At 41.4% G+C, this 22,640-nt stretch overlaps 1 protein-coding gene across 1 annotated transcript in view; it reads left to right on the top strand.

Annotated features, from left to right (window-relative positions):
- Nucleotides 1-22,640, top strand: part of Mtp (microsomal triacylglycerol transfer protein) — a 253,595-nt gene that overhangs the window by 41,177 nt on the left and 189,778 nt on the right. Inside the window, exons 3-4 of the mRNA XM_069330044.1 lie at nt 6,533-6,723; nt 19,479-19,682. Coding sequence (XP_069186145.1) covers nt 6,533-6,723; nt 19,479-19,682 — 395 coding nt within the window. The remainder of the gene's footprint in view (nt 1-6,532; nt 6,724-19,478; nt 19,683-22,640) is intronic.

Genomic DNA, 22,640 nt, shown 5'->3' with positions numbered 1-22,640 from the left:
ATCTCTGTGGCTCAATCATAGAAACTGAGTAAATTCGATACACAGGATTTTCCAGATCGAAAACCATACTGTCTCTCTGATATATCATTTCTCTCCAGGTGTTCTACCCATTTAGTTTTTATTAGTTTTTCCAATACTTTGAACTGTATCACTTGCCAATGATACAGATCTGTAATTGTGGGGGTCCTCCTTGCTGCCACTTTTGTAAATTGGAACTGTTATCCTGTTTCCACACGTCTGCTACGACTCCTGTACACAGGGATGTCTGAAAAATCAGCTGAAGTGGAATGCTGAGCTCAGGTGCACATTCTCTCAGAACCCATGGTGAAACTCCATCTGGGCCAACTGTTTTGTTCTTACTTAGCTCCAGGAGCATTTGTTTAACTTCGTCTCTAGACACCTCTATGTGCTCTACGCTGTTTCCTGGAATTCTTATTGTGTCTGGTTCTCTGAAGATCTCATTTTGTACAAACACACTTTGGAACTTTTCATTTAATGTTTCACACATTTCCTTTTCATTTTCCTTGTATCTGTCCCCCATTTTCAACCTCTTAATATTATCCTTTACCTGCAGCTTGTTTTTAATGAATTTATAGAAAAGGCCTGGATCTGATTTACATTTGTCTGCTATACCGTTCACAAAGTTCCTCTCTCCTTACTGTCGTGTAGTTCTTATTTGTGCGTGTGTGTGCATGTGTGCGTGCGTGTGTGTGCATGTGTGCGTGCGTGTGTGTGCATGTGTGCGTGCGTGTGTGTGCATGTGTGCGTGCGTGTGTGTGCATGTGTGCGTGCGTGTGTGTGCATGTGTGCGTGTGGTAGTTATCATAGTGTGTACTCACCTATTTGTGCCTGCAGTATCAAGCATTGGCTTTGCTCTTCTGGATCCCACTTTTCTAGCCTTTGGTAGTCTATAACAATGACTCCTCCTTCTCTCTCATACATAATTTTAAAGCTGCGAATAGTGTTTGCTTCCACAATGTGCTCCTTTAGTTTATTTCCCCTCTACTCTCACGCTAAAAGAAAACTTTTTAACATCTCTGACTCATCTGAGTCCAGTTCCCACCCATGTCCCCTTGTTCTGTTAGTATTCCGTGTAAACATTTCGTCTTTTATTCACTGTCAATCCCCCTTAGTATCTTGTATGCTGCTATCATATCTCACTGCTCCCTAATTTTTTCTAAAGTCTTCAAGTTCTGTTCCTTCAGTCGCTTTTTATATCCCATCCCATGCAACTCCGGGACTAGCCTCATCACAAATTTTTTAATCTTTTCCAGTTTCCTAATGTGTTTCTTTAGGTGGAGGCTCCATGATGGTGGGCTAACATACTCTTAAACTAGTCTCTCATAGGCAGTGTAATGTCTACTCTGAATGCTTCCTTACCTAGGTTTCTGAATGATGATCTAATTTTTGCTAGAGTGAAGTATGCTGCTGTTATAATCAAATTTATATGTACCTCAGGAGTTAGATGATGAAGTTATGTCCACTCCCAGGTCCCTTTCTCGAATCGTCACAGGAAGGTAGTTTCCCTTCATTGTGTTCTGACCCTTTGGTCTCCTGTCACATAGTTCCATTTCCATAACTTTACACTTGCTCATATTGAACTCCAGTAGCCATCTCTGCAGCTTGTTCAAATCCTCTTGGAGTATCCTACAATCCTCATCTTTCACAGCTCGTCTCATTGATTTCGCGTCATCCTCAAACATCGACATATAGGTCTCTACTCGTGTAGACATGTCGTTCACATATATTAGAAATAGAACTGGGCCTAGCACTGATCATTAAGGTTCTCCACTCGTTATGGTTTGCCAGTTTCACTTCTCACCCCTGACTGTGTTCTCTGGCTCCTACCTGTTAAGTAATTCTGTATCCAAGTTAGGGTTTTTTCACTTACTCCCGCTTACCTCTCAAGTTTGAATAGCAGTCTCCTGTGCAGTACTTTGTCAAAGGCTTTTTGGCAGTCTAGAAATATGCAGTCTGCCCATGCTTCTTTTTCCTGCCTTATTCTTGTTACTCTATCATAGAATTCAAGAAGGTTTGTTAGGCATGATTTTCCTTTTCTGAACCTATGTTGGTGTTCTTTGCATTCTTAATGTTCTCTAGGCGTGTAACCAGTCTTAACCCGATTATTCTTTCAAGTACTTTACAGGGAATGCTCGTCAGTGATACTTGTCTGTAGTTAAGGGCCTCTTCCATATCTCCTTCTTTTTTTAAATTGTTACCACATTTGCCTTCCAGTAACTGGGCAACTCTCCCTTCATAAGTTACTCATTATAGATCCTTGGTAGAGGCACACTGAGGGCCTGCACTGGCTCTTTTAGTATCCACGGTGATACATTGTCTGGTCCAACTGCTTTAGTTTCATCCAGTGTTGTTAGCCATTTCATTGCTGTCACTTCTGTATCTGCTGCCATTCCACCACTGCTGTCACTTCTGTATCTGTTAGTCTGTCATCTTAGATCATCTCCTTTTCCAACAATGGGAGCTGGTCAGGCTCGGTTGTGAACACTCCATGGAAACTGGCATTCAGTACCTCGCAGATTTTCTTATCGCTTTTTGTATATGCCGCCTTCTGTTTTCCTTAGTTTTGTCTCTTGGTCGTTCACCGGCTTTTTCCTTCTTATATGATTATGTAGTAATTTAGATTGCTTTTTCGCTTTCATTGCAATATCGTTTTCAGAGTTCCTTTCTGATACTCTCCTTATATTAATTATACTTGAATTTACCTGAGGGCCTCTAATACTAGTGGCCTCAACGAGGATAGGAAGCCGGTGGGTTGTCAGAGGTCTATCCATTTGCCCCGATGATCTTTTCCAGCAGTATTTTAAAACCTAGCAGAGTTTTGGCATTACGGCTTCGGTGGGTAGGCGATTCCACGGGTTTACAACCCTATGGGTGAAAAAGCATCTCCTATTTTCAGTCCTATATTGTGGTTTGTTGAAATTGAACCCATTGCTCCTTGTTCGTGTTTCATCTGACCTTTTGAAGAAATTGTCTGGATCAGCATCGTTCAAATTGTTCAGTATTTTAAGTTTCAATGAGATCTGCCCCGTCATGCCTGGTTTATTATTTACACACATCACATACAAACAGCATATTACTGAACATGCTACGGGGTGATGATAACAAACATTTCTTCCTGTACATATGCAGTATAATTCCAAGCATTGCCACATACTTTTAGGGCTAGGTATACAGTACAAGATATAATTAGTAATAAAGAGGCTAGAAATAAATGTTTTAGGAGAAGGGAAAAAGATCAGAGGAAGGATGAACCATGCCTGAATTGGAAGGAAGAGGAGGTGCGGATGGAGCCAAGGTTGAGTTAACCAACGCCTCCAATTTTAGGTTCCTAAACACCAACTGGGGCATCCAACTGGGCGCACAACGTGACAGCAGCAACACGGGATACCCAGGATGCAAAGTGGTTACTGCCTGAAAAGCTCCAACCTTTTAAGGGGGGGTCAGTAAGGAGAGTAGAATGATGGGAGTAAATCCCACATAATTCAGGGTCGAAGGCACCGACCCAACAGGCAGCATGGTGTGGGCAGAAGAAATGAATGTTGCCATATGGTACGGGCAAATTCAACCCTCAAACTCTCATGAAGCGAGAGTGGGTTTAGGGGTTATATCCATCAGACCACCAAATCCGCAGTGTAGTTTACCAAACAGAACACCCAGGCACTGGGATTCTACATCATAATTGTATGAGGAAATACAAGTAAGCCAATGCAGTCAGTCACATGCGGCACATAGGCTAACTTCTGCACTGTAATTGAAGCTTGTGAATCACCAGTGTACCCACCAGCCAAAATCACTCCCTACCTGAGGACAGGCAGAACGCCAAAGACAACTGACTTGCCTAGAGCAAGGGCCACCACAAGTAAGGAGGCCCTCTAAGGAAGCGATCCCGGAACACTCCAGGGAAGATATCCCAGTACAAGGTAAACACTAAAGAGTGCACAAGGAAAATAAACCTGAGTGCATGCAACTGCATGCACTCTTAATTCTTGGCTAACACTACATGAAAATGTACAGGAACATCCACAAGGCCAAAAACAACCACTTAGCTGAAAGCAGAGGCTGGAGCCAGAGCAACAGGGGGGTCGGCTCGACTCCCGCTACTATCAGATAGAACTGAGGGTAGAGCAGCCCACCGATTGTAGGCTGCCAACCTTTTTCCCCGAAATAAGTGGGGAAAGTGGGGCAAATGAGCTGGTACTAGTTTCGTTAAGTTCTCGATAGGTTGTTTACAAGGTTTGGGGAGTTCTTTGTGATTCTCGAGAATACGATCTCTCTTGAAGCCTGTAATGATTTGTTTTGTTTCACTGACTTTCTGGATGCCTTTCCCGGTGGGTGGCATGCATAAATAGCTTAATACTTGAATGCCACCTTTGTTAGAGGCCAGATTCTGGCTCTTGTCACACGCAGCTATAGACCCAGTACTGTATGTCTATTGAACTCGACGACTGATGGGGCCTATTATTATGACACACTATCAGAGATAGTAGCTTTAGGGAGCCACAAGAGGCTCCCCCAGAAAAAACAATTTTAGAATTAACTGAGCGAGGTGAATTGTGTGTTTACAGTACTATCTGTGTACAACAATGCTCATTGGCTTGGTAGAGGTTCTGTCCTTCAACGACTTGTTGGATTAAATGATTTTGAATAAAATTTATCTTTCTGATGAATTAATTTTTTTTAATATTATTTGATATGTGGATTTGTAGATTGTTTTTCTACAGAATTCTCACATTTATATGACCTGAACACCAAATTACAGGCATCTTGCCAAATATTTTTAAGGTTTGATAACTTAAAAGCCTTTCAAATCAAATTCAGAACTTTTGAATGTGTTGTCGACAATAACATTTCTAAATACTGTATTGTATTTCACAAACCTACAATAGCACATGACAAATTTTAAAATTCACGAGAAAGCAGATATTCAGAGCCCTCAAATGTAATTTTTGAGCATCATCAATTGCTGAGCAGTTTTCTTTAAGATTTACTAAATTAAAAAAATTTGGTGATATAACTGATTAACAAAACTGATCAGTCAGTTTGGAGGCAAAAATTTGTTGCTATAAGAGCTGAACTAGAAGATATTGAAAGAGATCAGTTACAGAATGACTAGTTTAATGCAGAAAATGAGGTTTTGAAACTCAAATTCCACTCCTGAAACTTTTATGTTTGAAACTTTCGCATTAGCAATTTTAACAGCATTTTCATTGATATACTGTGTCCATACGATTCATTGTTTTCATTGAGGAAATTTATGTCTAATTATAGGAGCAGACTTACTAACAATGACACTAGTGCTGCATGCATAGCAACCAAATACAAGCCTGATATAAAATATCATTGTTGGTGTGGCAACAAAACTTATCTCTGTAAAATAACATTATTTACTCTCACTTTTTCAGGTTTGATAATATGAACCAAAGCTTATTTCTTATTACTTATTAGGTAAAATATTATTCATAAATTGTTATTTCTCAGTTGTCTTGTTAAAAACATTAATAGTAATAATTTTGTTTCTTTCTAAAACTTTAATTTTGTTTCTTTCCAAGCTTTCTAAAAATCTTTAATTTATTTCAATCTCGGTATACTTTTGTTAGTGGTAAAATAATAAGCATACTGCACATATAAATGAGCAACAAGACTTCATCTTCTTTAAAAAGTTAATTGCTGTATTATTGTTATAATTCATTAATTTTACTAATTGGGAATTACTAATGTATTTAATGAAAACATGAATTTCCAATATCTGTACCATATAAAGCAATTCATAAGAGTTATTGGTTACCTGAACAGACTTGTTTAAGAATTCATTCAAGTATTTTGATCTTCCTTAAAAAAATGCTAAAATACAAATATAATAATCATAATATCTGGCTCAACATTCCCATGGCATGCGAGATCATTTTTTTGTATTAGATTATTACCAATATTGCCGCTCTCAAAAAAGGTTCACCGCCCCTGACCTGGGAGTATGGACTTGTGTGTTCATACAACTATACAACCAACATTTATTCTTCACAAACTGATGCCTCTTAGCTTTATTTCCCACCCCTATTATCTGTACTCTCACTCTCACCATGTCTGCCCATCATCTTTTCATCCTTCTTCTCCTTCTACCAAAGTTTTCACTTGAATACTCTCAATTACCTACTGTCATTCACCATCTTGAGGTTATCTTGAGATGTTTTCGGGGCTTTTAGTGTCCCCGCGGCCCGGTCCTCGACCAGGCCTCCACCCCCAGGAAGCAGCCCGTGACAGCTGACTAACACCCAGGTACCTATTTTACTGCTAGGTAACAGGGACATAGGGTGAAAGAAGCTCTGCCCATTGTTTCTCGCCGGTGCCTGGGATCGAACCCAGGACCACAGGATCACAAGTCCAGCGTGCTGTCCGCTCAGCCGACCGGCTCCCTACCATGACTAAACAATTTCGGTTGTCTTTACAGTCTTGCAGTATGCCGATATTTGTGCTACAGTATTTCTAAAATGTTATCACATTTCTCTATTTTCAGCATACACACGCCAATTTGAGGTGGGTACCCTGTATATATACGGGTACGAGACATCAGTGTTGCTGAACGAGCCACAGCCGCTGCCTGTGTCCACCACCAAGGATGTGGGCTTCAGGGTGGAGCTGACAGCCGAGGTGACGCCAGTCTGGCAGCACCCCACCAATGCACATGAGCAAATTCTTCAACTCACTGTAAGTTCATGTATAAATCTGCTAAGAATTTCAGTCTTAATAACAACAAATGTTTGAGAAGAACATTGATTTTGTAGGTACTGTACTATAGTAACCCTTTGACACTAGCTTTCTAGAAATGGTCACATTGTCTGTGAGCGAGTATGTAAGCAAAAAATTCAAAAAAATTATTTTTCATTGCATACAAATAATACAGTGGAACGTCGATTAACGAATTTAACCCATTCCGGCATCGAGCTCGTCGTGTGAAATTTTTGTCTTTCAAAACAAATTTCCCCATTTAAAGTATTAGAAATAAAAATAATCCGTTCCACCACTGAAAAACATTAATTCTACAAAAAAATCAATGCTTTGCAACATCACAGCAGTCACCTCTTTACATCCCAGCATCATTAGCATCTTTAAACAAAAAAAATCATTTATTTGCATCGTCGGAGGCGTCTGAGAATGTGTGAGAAGCAGCGGGAACGCACCATGTGGTTTTCTCATTAATCAAACGAACGCTCGCCAATCGAGACAAATTGTCGGCGATCGGCACGCTCGTTATTCAAAATGCTCGTAAATTGAGGCGCTTGTCACTCGAGGTTCCACTGTAATTCTGTAAAGTGTAAGAAAACACAAAAATAAGTCAACATTTATTGTTTCACTGGGTGGTGGCACTCTGCAAAGCTGTGCATTTCTAGCGCCTATCTACACTCAGTGCTCTACTTTGCTGACGCTTCCTGCTTTTTCCTCCAATTTTTCACAGATTGTTTTATAATTTGTTTCTCTTTGTTTAAATTCATAGAGAGCTATTATATCCATATTTGCATCGTGCATGTGAAATCCAGACATTGTTTAAATTGTCGTGTGATGACTGTATTCTGGTAGTAACATTCACGATGATAAGTACATTTGTAATCATGAAATGTTAACAAGATTTTTTCAAGCATCAAGCTAAATGCCATTACATCCACATAGACGGGTTATCGTCGTTATCATCTTATAGCACATGACATGTGCTTGATGATAATGCATGACATGCGTTATCATATTAAAGACCTAATTATATCCTTATTTGCATCATACATGTGAAACCCAGACAATAATTGTTAAAATAATCATACTGTATAATGATAACCACATTACCCTGTGTCTCGACATACTGTATAATGATGACCGCTGTCTAAGGGTTGGTTTATTTGTTTATTCTTTGGAATGATTCTTAAGGGTTTGAGGAAAATGGTAGGCCTAATGCATTATACATAACTAGAGGGGGTACCAAGTAGGGCTTGGGTCTCGCTCCCCTCCCCTCTTACCCATCTCTTCCCTCTCTCACCTCTCCTGTTCCCCCTCCTCCACCCTCTGCCCCTTCTCTTCACCATCCCCCAATGTCTCAAAAATTTAATATCACAAATTTTTGTTTTTGTTTTTTATTAATATATTAGGTACATTTGCATTTGTGCAGCTACCCTAGACTATATGAAGGGGAGTACAGTGTGTCAAAAAGCTAGCTATGTGATTACACACAGAAATCACAATTCCGTGATGCTTCAAATGAACAAATCCACAAGGGCCATGACGAGGATTCGAACCTGCGTCCGAGAGCATCCCAGACGCTGCCTTAATCAACTGAGCTACGACATTGTTAAAAAGGAGTTAAAACCGAAGTTCTACTGAACTTACTGGATCCTGCAACCTCTCCGAGGCACAAATGTAATGAAGTAAGGGCGAAGAGGGAGAACGGCCTATTGACATAGCTCGAGTGCATGGGAGGAGTTGTGTAAAACCCTGGTTTGTGCCTCGGAGAGGCTGCAGGATCCATTAAGTTCAGTAGAACTTCGGTTTTAACTCCTTTTGACCATGTCGTAGCTTAGTCGATTAAGGCAGCGTCTGGGATGCTCTCAGACACAGGTTCGAATTCTCGTCACGGCCCTTGTGAATTTGTTCTTTAACCCTTACACTGCTCAGGGGTCCTTGGGACATTTACACCCCTGTGCGCAAGAAAAAAAAAAATTCAAAATTTTTTTTTCGTCTTCTAAACATGTTAATTTGTGTCCCCTGAGCACGGAAAAAAAAAAAAAAAAATCGTAGGTGACATATTTTGGGCGCAATTGACCGAGGAAGTCTGGCAAAAAGTGGGCGTTGACAGAGCGGTCGTCAGACCCGGTCAGCGTCACCCGCGTTGACAGATGGGAGTTGCCACAAAGATATTATTACCTAATTGTTTCAATGTCTCCGATTGATTTTTTCTTAGTTTTTTGCAGTAATATTATTCAATAGTGTGTATTGTAATATATTTATATAATAAAAGTGGTTAATAATCGCTATACTCAAAAGTATGATGTGCATATTAGTGATTCAATTATTATGTTTTTAAAACAATAAACAAATAGTTTTGCTGCTATTACACTCTATACACAGGTTATATATAAGTATTGGCATGTTTTGGTCACCATAACGAACCACTAAGTTGGTATTGAGAGTCGAAAAGCAACGAGGAGTTACCGCCACACACCAGCCAACCACTCGCTGCCACTCCCTCAACACACGCACTAAACTTTCTCCCCCAACAATACCAGTTGTGGTGTTATTACACTATATACAGACGTTATATATAAGTATGAGTATATTTTGTTCACCACAACTGTACAGCTAAGTTGATATAGTTAGTTCAGGCACTAAGAGTCGTCGCTATACACAGATGGCGGCTGGAGGCTCCCTCACTCTTTCAAGGTCACACGCACTAAACTTTCTCCCCTAACAATACCTTTTGCAGTGTTATTACCCTATATACACATATTATATATAAGTATCTATATGTTTTATGCACCGTAACTGTACACCTAAGCTTGTAGTGCGCCCAAAGAGCATAATGGCCACCCTCTAGACAGCTAGACAAATCGTGCAGACGACGTCACCTCCGTCACCCATATGGCTCCTCCCAGCATAATCCTTTTGCTGTTATTACACTAATACACACATTATATATAAGTATCTACATTTGTGTTCACCATAGAGAACCACTGACCTGGTATGGTGAATGCAAACAATAACAGGTGGCCACACAGTCAGTAAACGATGCTGTCTCCCTCCGTCTCTCAGCATCACTCCTCCCACAGCGCTAATTATTACAACAATCCTGCTATTATCACAACCCTGGTTATTTATATCAGTCATTGGTCATCTGTAATATTGTCATCGCTAAATAATAACAATTATATATTTATTTTGACATTTTTCGGCGATGCTGTGGTCACAAGCTGAACATCAATGCTGTTCGCTCATGCTGCGTGCGCCGGCCTTGGTTGCTCCAACAGTACTGTGCCTCTCACACCTGAGAATATTGCCCATGATTTTTTTTTAAAATGGCATCTGTTTACAAGAGCCCTGAGGAAGCTACTGTGAACCCCGTGTAGCCGCGGGCCATTTGAATCAGGCCTGGCACCCTATGGCGTATATATACGCCATGCGCACCATAGGACATGTTACTCAGGGCGTATATATACGCCATGCGCAGTTTAAGGGTTAAGCTACGGGATGCTAAAAAATCTCCATCACACAAGATGGTTAGTCATACAGAGACACGTGATAAGCAGTCTGCACTGGCAGACTCCGGGTGCATTATGAGGATATCAACAACACAAGAGTGAATAAGGTAACAAAAGGTAAGGTAATAACAATAAGGTAACTAAAAGTCCCCATCTCCCAGGATGGTTAGTCAAACAGGGCCATATGTTTAGTAGCCTGCACTGGCAAATTTTGGGTGCAATTTTGTACATCTAGTTGCAATATGAGGCTATCTTCAAGAAAACGAGAGTGAATAAAGTAATTGCAAAGCGACAAGTACATCATGCCAACGGGTCTGAAAGGTCTAATAACTGGGCATTGAGTGATGTAGTGTGGGAGATCATGCCACAGTTCCTGCTCAGAGTTTGCACACATTGTGGCGCATAGTCTGGTGGACGCTTTGTGCTGCCCATAGATATAGATTTCAGATCTGAACAAATCATAGCTTTTTATATTGGTGTTTTCAGGTCATTGGGAATCGGTAATTTCTTTCCAATCAGACCTAAGTGTTGGGAACAATATAGTTTTGACAGTAGAGATGGGGATATCTAGATCTAATTCAATTTCATCTTTGTTACACACCAATTTGGCTGCAATGTCTGTCTCATTATGATGGGTTATATTTGTGTGTGATGGTATCCATACAAAGGAGATTCAAAACCCTTTACTCTGTGCAGCGATTAGGTCGTTTATAATTTGTAGTACGAAGTTCTTGCTGTCGATCTTCCAGGAGAAGTTTTCAGTTGCTTGAAGAGCAGACTTTGAATCACAAAATATTATTCCACCTCCAATGTTTTTTAATATATTAGTAGCTACTGTACTTGTAATGCCACTAGTTCTGCTTGTTTGGTGGTCAGCCAGTTGTTTAACCTGACACTGACAGTCTTTGGGCAAATATTATTTCTATTAAACCTACATGCTGGTGCAGTCCGTCCAGTAGAAGATTGGACTGAGCCGTCGGTGTAGACACAGTGCTCGTGAGATCTTAAATTATCAATGGAGGAGGCAATTGTTTCGAGTGTGACAGCTTTGAGAAGAGCAAGATTCTCATTACTTTTCTTAGTGACAGGTATGTATGATACTTGAATGGTGGGGTACAGATAAAAAGGAATATCAGAGACAGGTAGATTGCACTTAAAAGGAATGTTGAGTTTAATGAGATTGTAAGCATTTTTGCTGAGCCATTTATCATTAAAGGAGCGAGTTGGTATGTCGGCACCAGTCAATAGGGTGTTAACAGCATTAAATAATTTGTCTGAGCAATGCAGAAGATGTAGGGTCTCTCATGACTTTAAGGCAAAAGGTCGTGTTGATTTGCATGATTCTCTCTAGTATGGTTGGAAGCCTCAGTTCTTCCCTCATGTTGATGATTCTTGTGCATCTTGGGGTACCAAGAATTATCCTCATGGCTTCATTCTGTACTACAAGTTTGTCCAACACAGAGGAGGGGAAGTTAATTAAGTGCAAAGCATTATAATCGACTAGAGATCTAACAAACATCATATAGAATTATCTAGCATATTTAATGTTGATACCAATATTCTTAGCAATAAGTGTTTTTAGTGGTTTTAGTCTTTCTTTTAACCTACAGTGTAGATCGTTTACAATGTCACTGTTTATACCAACTCCAAAGTATTTGTGTTGCCTATGTGTTTCAATGTTCTGGTTGTTGACCTTGAAAGTTATAGGGACATGAGTTTTCTCTTGGAGATGGAGAGCTCTGGATTTAGTTATAGAGATAACAAGACCACATTCAATGCTTTTAGCAGCGAGTGCATCAAGTAGAGCTTGCAGTCGAGTTTGGGTATTTGCAACAATGCATATGTCATCGGCATAACAGATGACGGCTTCGTCAGGTAGTGTGGGAATATCAATTGTTAATTTGTGCATCAGAACATTGAACAGTGTAGGACTTATCACTCCATCCTGGGGTGTACCCAATTCAAAGGGTGCACAAAGTTTACTTTTGACCCCCTTGAAAAGGACTGAGGTGGTTTTGTTACTCGGGTAACCCCAAGCCATGTCAACAGTCTTCCCTTAACTCCAAAAGAGGCTAGTTGTTCTAAGATTATTTCTCCGTTTGCTGTATCAAAAGCAGTTTGGAGATCAATATATGCTGCCTGAGAGCTTGGTCCCTCTCTAATAAAATTTTCAGCAAAGCAAGTTTGTGTGCTTCTTCCAGGAAGGAAACCATACAAAATTATCGACCAGGACAGGCACCCAGAAAGGTAGGCGCCCCAAAACAAACCACTATTCTGGTAAAACTGTTACGACCAAAGGCCAAACAAGTGGACAGAACTTCCCCAAACAAAAATTAACAACCTAGCATGACGTCATCATGTCGCCGTGCCGCTGTCTGTGCACCTTCCCCACCCTCCCTGGGAGGGGGAAGGGGGATCCCCAGATCCACCCGCTGGCATTCCAGCCCTTAGTTCTTATATTGGATGTCAAAAAGCCCGAAAAACACCGCCGACCGGAGGGAGGGAGGGATGCCGGGATGCCGGGGAGCCTCCGGGACTCGCCCAAACAATGGTGTTTCATTACATTCTAAGCTAGTTTTTTGGGGGGAGCCCCGTCGGCTCCACGGAGCTACCTTACTTCAGATAAGGAAAAGAGAGAAGGATCCGGGAGATGGATGCCACGCGCACGAACATAAAAACAAGACCACAGACGAAACGAAAGGACCCCTGCAGACGACCCGGGAGACCCGAACCTCAGAACAGGAAGGAGTGAAGGAAGAGAACCGGGGCAAACCAAAATGCATCCACGGCCCCAGAGGCCAAGACATGCAGAAAACAGCGAAGAGCCACAACCGAACGACAAAGGAAGCACCCCCGGCCTGACCAACCAAGCTGCAACCCAAGGACCCCTCTGGAAAGTAGCAGACCCAAACATTACCCAAAAAGGAGACTGCATTGAACGAACAACCTACCACGAGGACCAAATGAGGCAGAAAAAATATGGGCGCCAGAGGAGAGCCGGAAACTCCCCGACCCGACCCCTAGAGGTCAACACCAATAGGAGGAGGAGACCTGAAAAACAAAAATACCTCACCAGAACTGAAGGGATCACAAAAAACCGAGGAGAAGAAATAAAATGGACCACCTGGGCCAACGACCAGAACGGCACTGGAAGTGTAAGAGCAGGCTGGAGGTGAAAAAACGCCCAAGACAGCAAGCGGAACAGAGCAGAAGGAACAGCATCACCGAACGCAAGCTGGAGCAGCTCCACCAGCGACACCCAAGACAAGGCGACGGTACACTGCACCAGACGACAGTCTTGGATCAACCCCTTTGCATCAATCATCCTTTGCAGATGACACTAGGATTTTCATGAGAGTTGGCAACATAGAGGACACGGCAAACCTCCAATCAGATGTAGATCAGGTCTTTCTTTGGGCTACAGAAAATAATATGGTGTTTAACGAGGATAAGTTCCAGCTCATGCGCTACGGAAAAATTGAAAATATAAAAACAGAAACCACGTACAAAACTCAGGCAAATCATAACATAAAACGAAAAAGCAATGTAAAGGATCTGGGTGTACTCATGTCGGAAGACCTTACCTTTAAAGAACACAATAAAGTAGCCGTCACAACTGCAAGAAAAATGACAGGTTGGATCACAAGAACTTTTCACACTAGAGATGCTATACCGATGATGATACTTTTCAAAACGCTTGTGCTCTCTAGAGTGGAGTACTGCTGCACAATGACAGCCCCTTTCAAAGCTGGAGAAATTGCTGACCTGGAGAGCGTGCAGAGATCCTTTACTGCTAGAATCTACTCAGTAAAACATCTAAATTACTGGGACCGACTAAAGAGCCTAAACCTGTACTCCCTTGAGCGCAGGCGGGAGAGATACATAATAATTTACACGTGGAAAATAATTGAGGGGCTGGTCCCAAACCTGCACACATAAATAACATCACATGAGACCAGGAGGCATGGCAGGATGTGCAGAATACCCCCGTTGAAAAGCAGAGGTGCAACAGGTACTCTGAGAGAGAACTCTATCAACATCAGAGGCCCGAGACTGTTCAACACGCTTCCACTACACATAAGGAGCATAACTGGCCGACCCCTCACAGTGTTCAAGAGAGAACTGGATAAGCACCTCCAAAGGATACCTGATCAACCAGGCTGTGACTCATACGTCAGGCTGCGAGCAGCCGCGTCTAACAGCCTGGTTGATCAGTCCAGCAACCAGGAGGCCTGGTCGACGACCGGGCCGCGGGGACACTAAGCCCCGGAAGCACCTCAAGGTAAGGTAACCCCGAAGGGGTTGATCCGAGACAGACACACCACGGGTCGGGACACCACGACGGGAAGACGGGACACCACAAGCGTAGCTCGTGGTGTCCTGTCTTCCCAGCACTCTGTCATATAACGCTTTGAAATCACTGACAGTTTTGGCCTCTACTACCTTCTCGCCTAACTTATTCTAACCCTCTAGCACTCTGTTTGTGAAAGTGAATTTTCTTATATTTTTTCGACATCTTTGTTTAGGTAGTTTAAATCTATAACCTCTTGTTCTTGAAGTTCCAGGTCTCAGGAAATCGTCACTATCAATTTTTTCAATTATTGTTACTATTTTTTACGTAGTGATCATATCGCTTCTTTTTCTTTTATCTTCTAGTTTTGGCATATTTAATGCCTCTAACCTCTCCTCGTAGCTCTTGCTCTTCAGCATTAAAGAACTCTGAAAAAGAGATCTAGATGAGGTTCTAGATAGAAAATTATTATATGAGGACCATATAAAGAACATTGTGTGGAGAACCTATGCTAGACTTTCCAATTTCAGAATTACTTTTAAATACATGGATGGTGAAATACTAAAAAATTGTTCATGACCTTTGTGAGACCAAAGCTGGAAGATTCAGCGGTTGTTTGGTGCCTATATCTTAAGAAGCACAACAACAAACTGGAAAAAGGTGCAAAGACATGCAACTAAATGGCTTCGAGAACTGAAAGACAAGAGTACAAGGAGAGCTTAGAGGCATTAAATATGCTAAAACTAGAAGATGGAAGAAAATGAGGTGATATGATCACTGTCCAAAATAGTAATGGGAATTAACAAAACGGATAGGGGAGGAATTCCTGAGACATGAAACTTCAAGGAAAAAGAGGTCACAGATTTAAGCTAACTAAACAAAGCTACTGGGGAAATATATCAAAATTCGCTTTTGTAATCAGTAGAATATGGAAGAAGTTAAGTGAGAAGGTGTTGGCCAAAAATATCAGTATTTTAAAGCATTATTTGACAAAGTACTGGGAAGATGAGACGCTTTGAGCGTAGCACTCATCCTTTAACTACAATTAGGTAATTACATTTAGGTAATTCACTCACTCACACAATCTCTCTTGTATCGCGGTAACCCTAAGGTTGAGCTACTAACCCTTCCCAGTATGCAACTCTCACAACCGATGCCTAACTCCCGGGTGCCTATTTACTGTTAGTTTAACAGAGGTATCAGGTGAAAGGAAACTTGCCCAACTGTTTTGTTCCGTCCAGGAATCCATCCAGTGATCCCGGATTATGGGTTTATTAAGTGTAGAGGGCAAAGTGTATGGGAGGAAAGTGATAAAATGAGTGAAGTACAGGAAATAACAAAGTGGTTAATGATGAACAAAGTGTGTTCTGTGGCAGATAAAGCGATGCAGATCAAGACAGCTAGTGGGGAAAGGCAAGTGAAAAAACATTGTAGCTTGTCATTACATAGTAAATTCTACGTTTGTTATCATAAAATTATGATAACCAATTATAAGATGCTCCTTATGAGCAACAATATTGTATTTTTATTGCAAAAGGTTTATAAATTTGCCTGCCACTAGTGTTGCTATGTATGTATTTATGAGTATGAATGTACAATGTACAGGATGATGCATCTGTACATTCCACAGTATGGTAGTCTTACTATTACAAACAGTATGTCACGATTTCTAGGCACTGAAATTATATTAATGAACACCATAAATGTAACAGTGTGAATATATTACACACAAACAAGTATCTAAATTACCTACTTAACTTTTAACATCATGGATGTGATCTATTTGTGTGTTAAGTCGCTCTAGATCCCTAATAAAGAAAGTGCTGCTTATTGATATACTACTGTACAGCTGAGAGCCAGTCTGAACAGCTGTAAAGCTGAGAGCCGGTCTGAACAGCTGTACAGCTGAGAGCCAGTCTGAACAGCTGTAAAGCTGAGAGCCGGTCTGAACAGCTGTACAGCTGAGAGCCAGTCTGAACAGCTGTAAAGCTGAGAGCCAGTCTGAACAGCTGTAAAGCTGAGAGCCAGTCTGAACAGCTGTAAAGCTGAGAGCCAGTCTGAACAGCTGTAAAGCTGAGAGCCAGTCTGAACAGCTGTAAAGCTGAGAGCCAGTCTGAACAGCTGTAAAGCTGAGAGCCAGCCTGAACAGCTGTAAAGCTGAGAGCCAGCCTGAACAGCTGTAAAGCTGAGAGCCAGCCTGAACAGCTGTAAAGCTGAGAGCCAGCCTGAACAGCTGTAAAGCTGAGAGCCAGCCTGAACAGCTGTAAAGCTGAGAGCCAGCCTGAACAGCTGTAAAGCTGAGAGCCAGCCTGAACAGCTGTAAAGCTGAGAGCCAGCCTGAACAGCTGTAAAGCTGAGAGCCAGCCTGAACAGCTGTAAAGCTGAGAGCCAGCCTGAACAGCTGTAAAGCTGAGAGCCAGCCTGAACAGCTGTAAAGCTGAGAGCCAGCCTGAACAGCTGTAAAGCTGAGAGCCAGCCTGAACAGCTGTAAAGCCAGCCTGAACAGCTGTAAAGCTGAGAGCCAGCCTGAACAGCTGTAAAGCTGAGAGCCAGCCTGAACAGCTGTAAAGCTGAGAGCCAGCCTGAACAGCTGTAAAGCTGAGAGCCAGCCTGAACAGCTGTAAAGCTGAGAGCCAGCCTGAACAGCTGTAAAGCTGAGAGCCAGCCTGAACAGCTGTAAAGCTGAGAGCCAGCCTGAACAGCTGTAAAGCTGAGAGCCAGCCTGAACAGCTGTAAAGCTGAGAGCCAGCCTGAACAGCTGTAAAGCTGAGAGCCAGCCTGAACAGCTGTAAAGCTGAGAGCCAGCCTGAACAGCTGTAAAGCTGAGAGCCAGCCTGAACAGCTGTAAAGCTGAGAGCCAGCCTGAACAGCTGTAAAGCTGAGAGCCAGCCTGAACAGCTGTAAAGCTGAGAGCCAGCCTGAACAGCTGTAAAGCTGAGAGCCAGCCTGAACAGCTGTAAAGCTGAGAGCCAGCCTGAACAGCTGAGCCATTCTGTAATGTTATAAGACTGAGGACCATGTTGTACAGCTGTAAAGCTGAGAGCCATGTTGTACAGCTGAGAGCCATGTAGGGAGTAATCCTTATACTCCCTCCATTATCTCATTATCTAAATGGCGTAACTAATTAGCACTAACTACACAAGCTATAATTTTATCCCTAATTACAGTTAACAGTTCTCACATCCTGTAGCAAGTAACCCTTATACTCGCTTCAGCCATGTTGTAAAGTTGTAAAGCTGAGAACCATGTCATACTGCTGTAAAGCAGAGAGCCATGTTGTAAACCCAAGGGTCATGCTGTTCTGCTATAAAGCTAAGAGCCATGCTCTCTATTTCATGGGTTTATATATCTTGTGTGGAAAATCATTTATTTTCTATCATTGTCACTTGAGGTTGAAACTGTTCCCCTTTGTCTGAATTACATTGGCAATTTTAAAGATGTGATTTGGATTAGTATCTTCCAGTTTGTTCAGCATTTTGAAGGTGTTGGTAAGATCACCTGTATCATGTCTGGCTTGTAATGTTAGTTTTGAGGCCCTTAACCTTTTCTGGTATAAGAGATGACTTAGTTCTGATATGTTTTCATTGCTCTTCTTTGTACATTTCCAGAGCAGATACATATGTTCGTTTGAAGGTTAGGTCTCCATGCTTGGATACAGTAGTCCAAGTGGGGCACACCAGAGATTTGTACATACTCAAATATAGGAATACCTTGGTTTAAGAGTTTAATCCGTTGCTGGAGACAGCTCGTCATCCGAAAACTCATAAACCGAAGCTAATTTCCCCATAAGAAATAATGGGAAATGAATTAATCCGTTCCTGACTACCCAAAAACCTCACTTCAAACTAAATTTTATGCCTAATTCATTTAAATCTACACTACAAAAGTATGTTAAGTTATTACTTACCCTTGCTGATGACTGCTGTTAGTGTATGAAAGATGGTGAGGAGGGGGGAGGAGGAGAGGTGTTACTGTTTGGAAGGGTAGTCCCCTTCCATTATAACATCAGGCAGTGAGGACTTCACTGGTGTGCACTCCCTGGCACATGTTGCCTGCATACCACTAGGACCTGCTTGTGGCTCACTGCTTGCGACTCACTGCTTGCTTGTCTTACTAAGAATGTCTAAAGACACTTGTTTTTCCCTACATTTTAACACTTGTCTGTAGTAAGACATTGTCATCTAAAAGGTCAATGCAACGGCCTGCTACAGCTTTATCTGGGTGAGTTTTTTCAACAAAACTTTGCAGTTCTTCCCATACTTCACAAATTTTCTTAATGTAGAAGGGACATCCTCTACTGCCTCTACTCACAACTATTTTCTTAGGTTGAACCTTACCTTTGGCTTTGTTGGGATCCATGGCGAGATATATAACAACTTTTATGCTCAAATGGCCAAAAATCCTACAAAAAACTGTAAATTCTTGTGAAGAATTCAGGTGGGATTGTCACTGGGCATGAGGCACTGGTAAACTGAGGTGCGATCGTTGTGCCACAACACACTAGTCGGCCTGTACGCGTATCAACACCCTCGTATTCTGAGGCAACGCTCATATTCCGATGTAAATTTTCCGAGCAAATCCTGCTCGTAATCCGAAAAACTCGTAAACAGGGACCCTCGTATTCCGAGGTACCACTGTAGTCTCTTTGGGACTCTGAATCAATTAATGAATTGCTAGGTTACAGTACAGTATTACTGCTTAAAGGTGTATGCAGGCTATTCAGTTAAATAACTTATCCAAGACAAACATGTTTATCTGAGTTGCCTGATAGAGATGCACAATCTTGTGTAAGAAAGTACTGTATTAAGACTAATACAAAATAATTTAGTAATAACCATTCTTATCCAGCACATCTCGCCTTAAATAATTAATCATAATTTATGAATATGTCATGATTGTTTGAGGATGAATGCTAATTATTCTGTCTTTTGCAGGTGGTTACTCCTAAGCTCTCTGTTAAAGCTCGACAAGGCCCTTCCCCTGAGGGCTTTGTTCACAAGACCTCAAAAGTGGAAAGATACAAGTTACACCCTCTCTATATGCATTGGGATAATGGTCAGATTAGAAAAGTCTATCATATTGATGGAAGGGAATCGTCAGTTCTCAATGTTATGAAAGGCATCTCCAGTTTGTTCCAGGTATATTGTAATCAGGTTTGATTTTAGTAGGCTAAAATACTAGTCTAGGCATGTTAAGGAAGTAAACCAGGTAAATGATTACATTGTTCATGTTAAAAATTACTTTTGTTTATGAAAATTCAAGAGTGAATGAAAAAAAGTTCTAGTACTTAGTGACCTGATCATAGTGTAACTCTGATATCATGTATCAGAGTCTGTATCAGAGTAAAAATGTGAATGTCTTCATGAGACATTCTATTCTGTCTTTTCTGTGTCTGTGTAATTACCTAAATGTAATTGCTTATATTTATATGTAGTTACAGGATGAGAGCTCTGGAGAATTCTCTATTAATTGAGACATGCACTAAATTAACTATGAGAAAAAGTACTATAAATTGTTTATCTGTAGTCTGAAGTGTAGACTACTTCTGTAAATGGAACTGTAGAGGCAGGTATCTCAACTTTCTTAAGGTTACTATTTGTGTGCAATAGATTATTGGTTGAAGAAAACTGCAAGTACCTGTTGAGATTCATCTGGTAAACTAGAAACTTTAGCATGCTTAACCACTTAACTGTGCCAACCGAGTAATCTCGGTCGGCGGGAAACTGCGCCAACCGAGAAAACTCTTTGATTTTTCGGTACCAATTCTAAATGTGTACGAGGTTGGTTGTGTACGAAATGGACTCTTAGGACCTCTAGTCAGAGGCAGCCATCTTGGAAAAAAATCCCAGAATGCTTTAGGGCTGCTGGCTGGGTTAGTACTGAATGAGCAACCATGGGTGGCGCACGCGCCTCTGGCTCCCAAACACCTGTCCGAAGCGGTGTTGAAAGATAATGTTCTGTCGGTGAAATTCAAACCTTATTGTTTGAAGAACATAAGGGTCATAATATTGGTGAAGCTAGGTGCAATAAGGACCTAACACACAGGTTGGATGCAAGTGATACAGCATCTATGAGGACGATACAGCGAGCATATCCAGTTGTAGCTCTGAGCGTCACCCTTGCAATCCTATGCTATCTCCAATTTATTTAGATGGTACATAGATGAATCGTTTTTTGCGTTCAGTGATTATGCATCTGATGCAAGTAGCATAGATGAACAGTGTTAGTGGCTTCCATGGTGGTGTTTTTCATAGATATTTTCAAGAATACCTGAATCTCTTCCTAACTGGTGGACACTCTTTGAGGCTAGCTGAATCTCTTCCTGTGTGGGACCATACAAAGTGATCTTTTCAAGACTACCTTACAAATTGATCTTTTCCTATAATCTTTTCAATACTACCTTATGCTTTACAAGCTTGGCTACATACAACCTACAAGTACTAAAGCCAAGGGTGTACGTGAGTGCATTATTTGCAAGCACACAGAATGAAGAAACAGGAAGCGAAAATTTCTGTTCCTGGTGCACTGAGAGCGAAGTCTCGCTGTGTATCATGGCTACTTCGTTGATTATTACTCGCTTCCGAAGTACTGAGTGTGTAATACAGTGTGTTACTGTGTAAATAGTGTGTGAAACTGCACATATTGTAATTTTAGTGAATTTTTAACAGGTAATATTGCGACAATAAATATTGTGGACACATTACTGACACATGTATCACAGTTCCATGGAACATTATGAACGTTCTATTCTTTACATATTGTAAAGGACACAAATATGTATCATATACGGTAAAAAACAAATAAAACCGCATTGGAAATACATAAAACAAATAATTGAAAATATATTTGTGGCAACACCCGGTGCTTGAATGGCCTGTGCGACCGTGTCTGGGCGAGTCACGCACGGGCGACCAGGCCCTGATGATGTCACAGTGCACCTTGTCCACGTCCCCACAGCCAAAGTAAGTGGAATTTGGTATTTATTTTTACATAGATATGTTCAGGGAAGGGAATTTATCATTTTACGAAGAAAAAATAATTTTTTGGGAACAGTTTTATTTCATGCGCACCGGGGGAATTTCACAATAAACTCAACGCAGCACAGTGGTTAATACCTTACAATGGTACACACCTCCTTTCTTGGCATATACAACCCTGGTGGAACAAACTTAAATGAACTGGAATTCAATCTTGACCAATTACGACACCCAATCATTGTTACAGGCAATCTCAATGTTAACCAACCCACATGTGAAGTAGAGGTACCCAGAACACTGCAGGCACCGATCTATGTAACTACTTTGACACTGCACCATATATTCTCCTTTCGCCACCTATCTCGCAACTTATTTTAACTACAGAACCCATTATAAAGCCTCACTTGACATCTGTTTTGGCTCGGCACACTTTCAACATGAACTACAGTTTCATACTGGACCAGATATTGGTAATGACCACAAACCCCTCATTATTAAATTTAATAACTTTCAACCACCAACCCATCCCCTAACACCCCACAAGTGAAACATTAAGAAACTAGATAAACATAAATGGGCTGATATTGTCCATCTACCAGATACAGATGATGTAGACCCCAAACCATGGCTGTCTACCATCACCTCGGCCATTAATTCTGCAGCCACTTAACGGTTCAAGAAAACCTCAGGACATAGGTCTAACCAACTACTTAAACTGTGGTGGAATGTGGAATGTGCAATGTGCATGAACAGTCGCATTACGCCGACTGTTCATTGCGACATCACGCAGTCGCATAGACAATATGACAATATGCCTATGCACTCAGCTCCTGGGCCTGACTCATGGAATTCAATATTCATAAAGAAATGTAAAGTACCAATAGCGAGAGCACTCAGCGTAATATGGAGAAAGAGCCTGGATACAGGGGAGATACCAGCAGCACTTAAATCTGCAGATATAGCTCCGTTGCACAAGGGGGGGGAGTAAGGCCTTGGCAAAAAATTATAGGCCAGTTGCACTAACATCACACATAATAAAAGTGTTTGAAAGAGTGATTAGGAATCAAATTTTCTGATCAGGGGAAGGAAGACACCAACACATGGGGGTGTAAATTTATT

Source organism: Procambarus clarkii, chromosome 3, assembly GCF_040958095.1.
Source record: "Procambarus clarkii isolate CNS0578487 chromosome 3, FALCON_Pclarkii_2.0, whole genome shotgun sequence".
Taxonomy (NCBI): Eukaryota; Metazoa; Arthropoda; class Malacostraca; order Decapoda; family Cambaridae; genus Procambarus; species Procambarus clarkii.
Note: the sequence above shows the minus strand (reverse complement) of the source record. Positions and strands in the feature narration are given on the sequence as shown.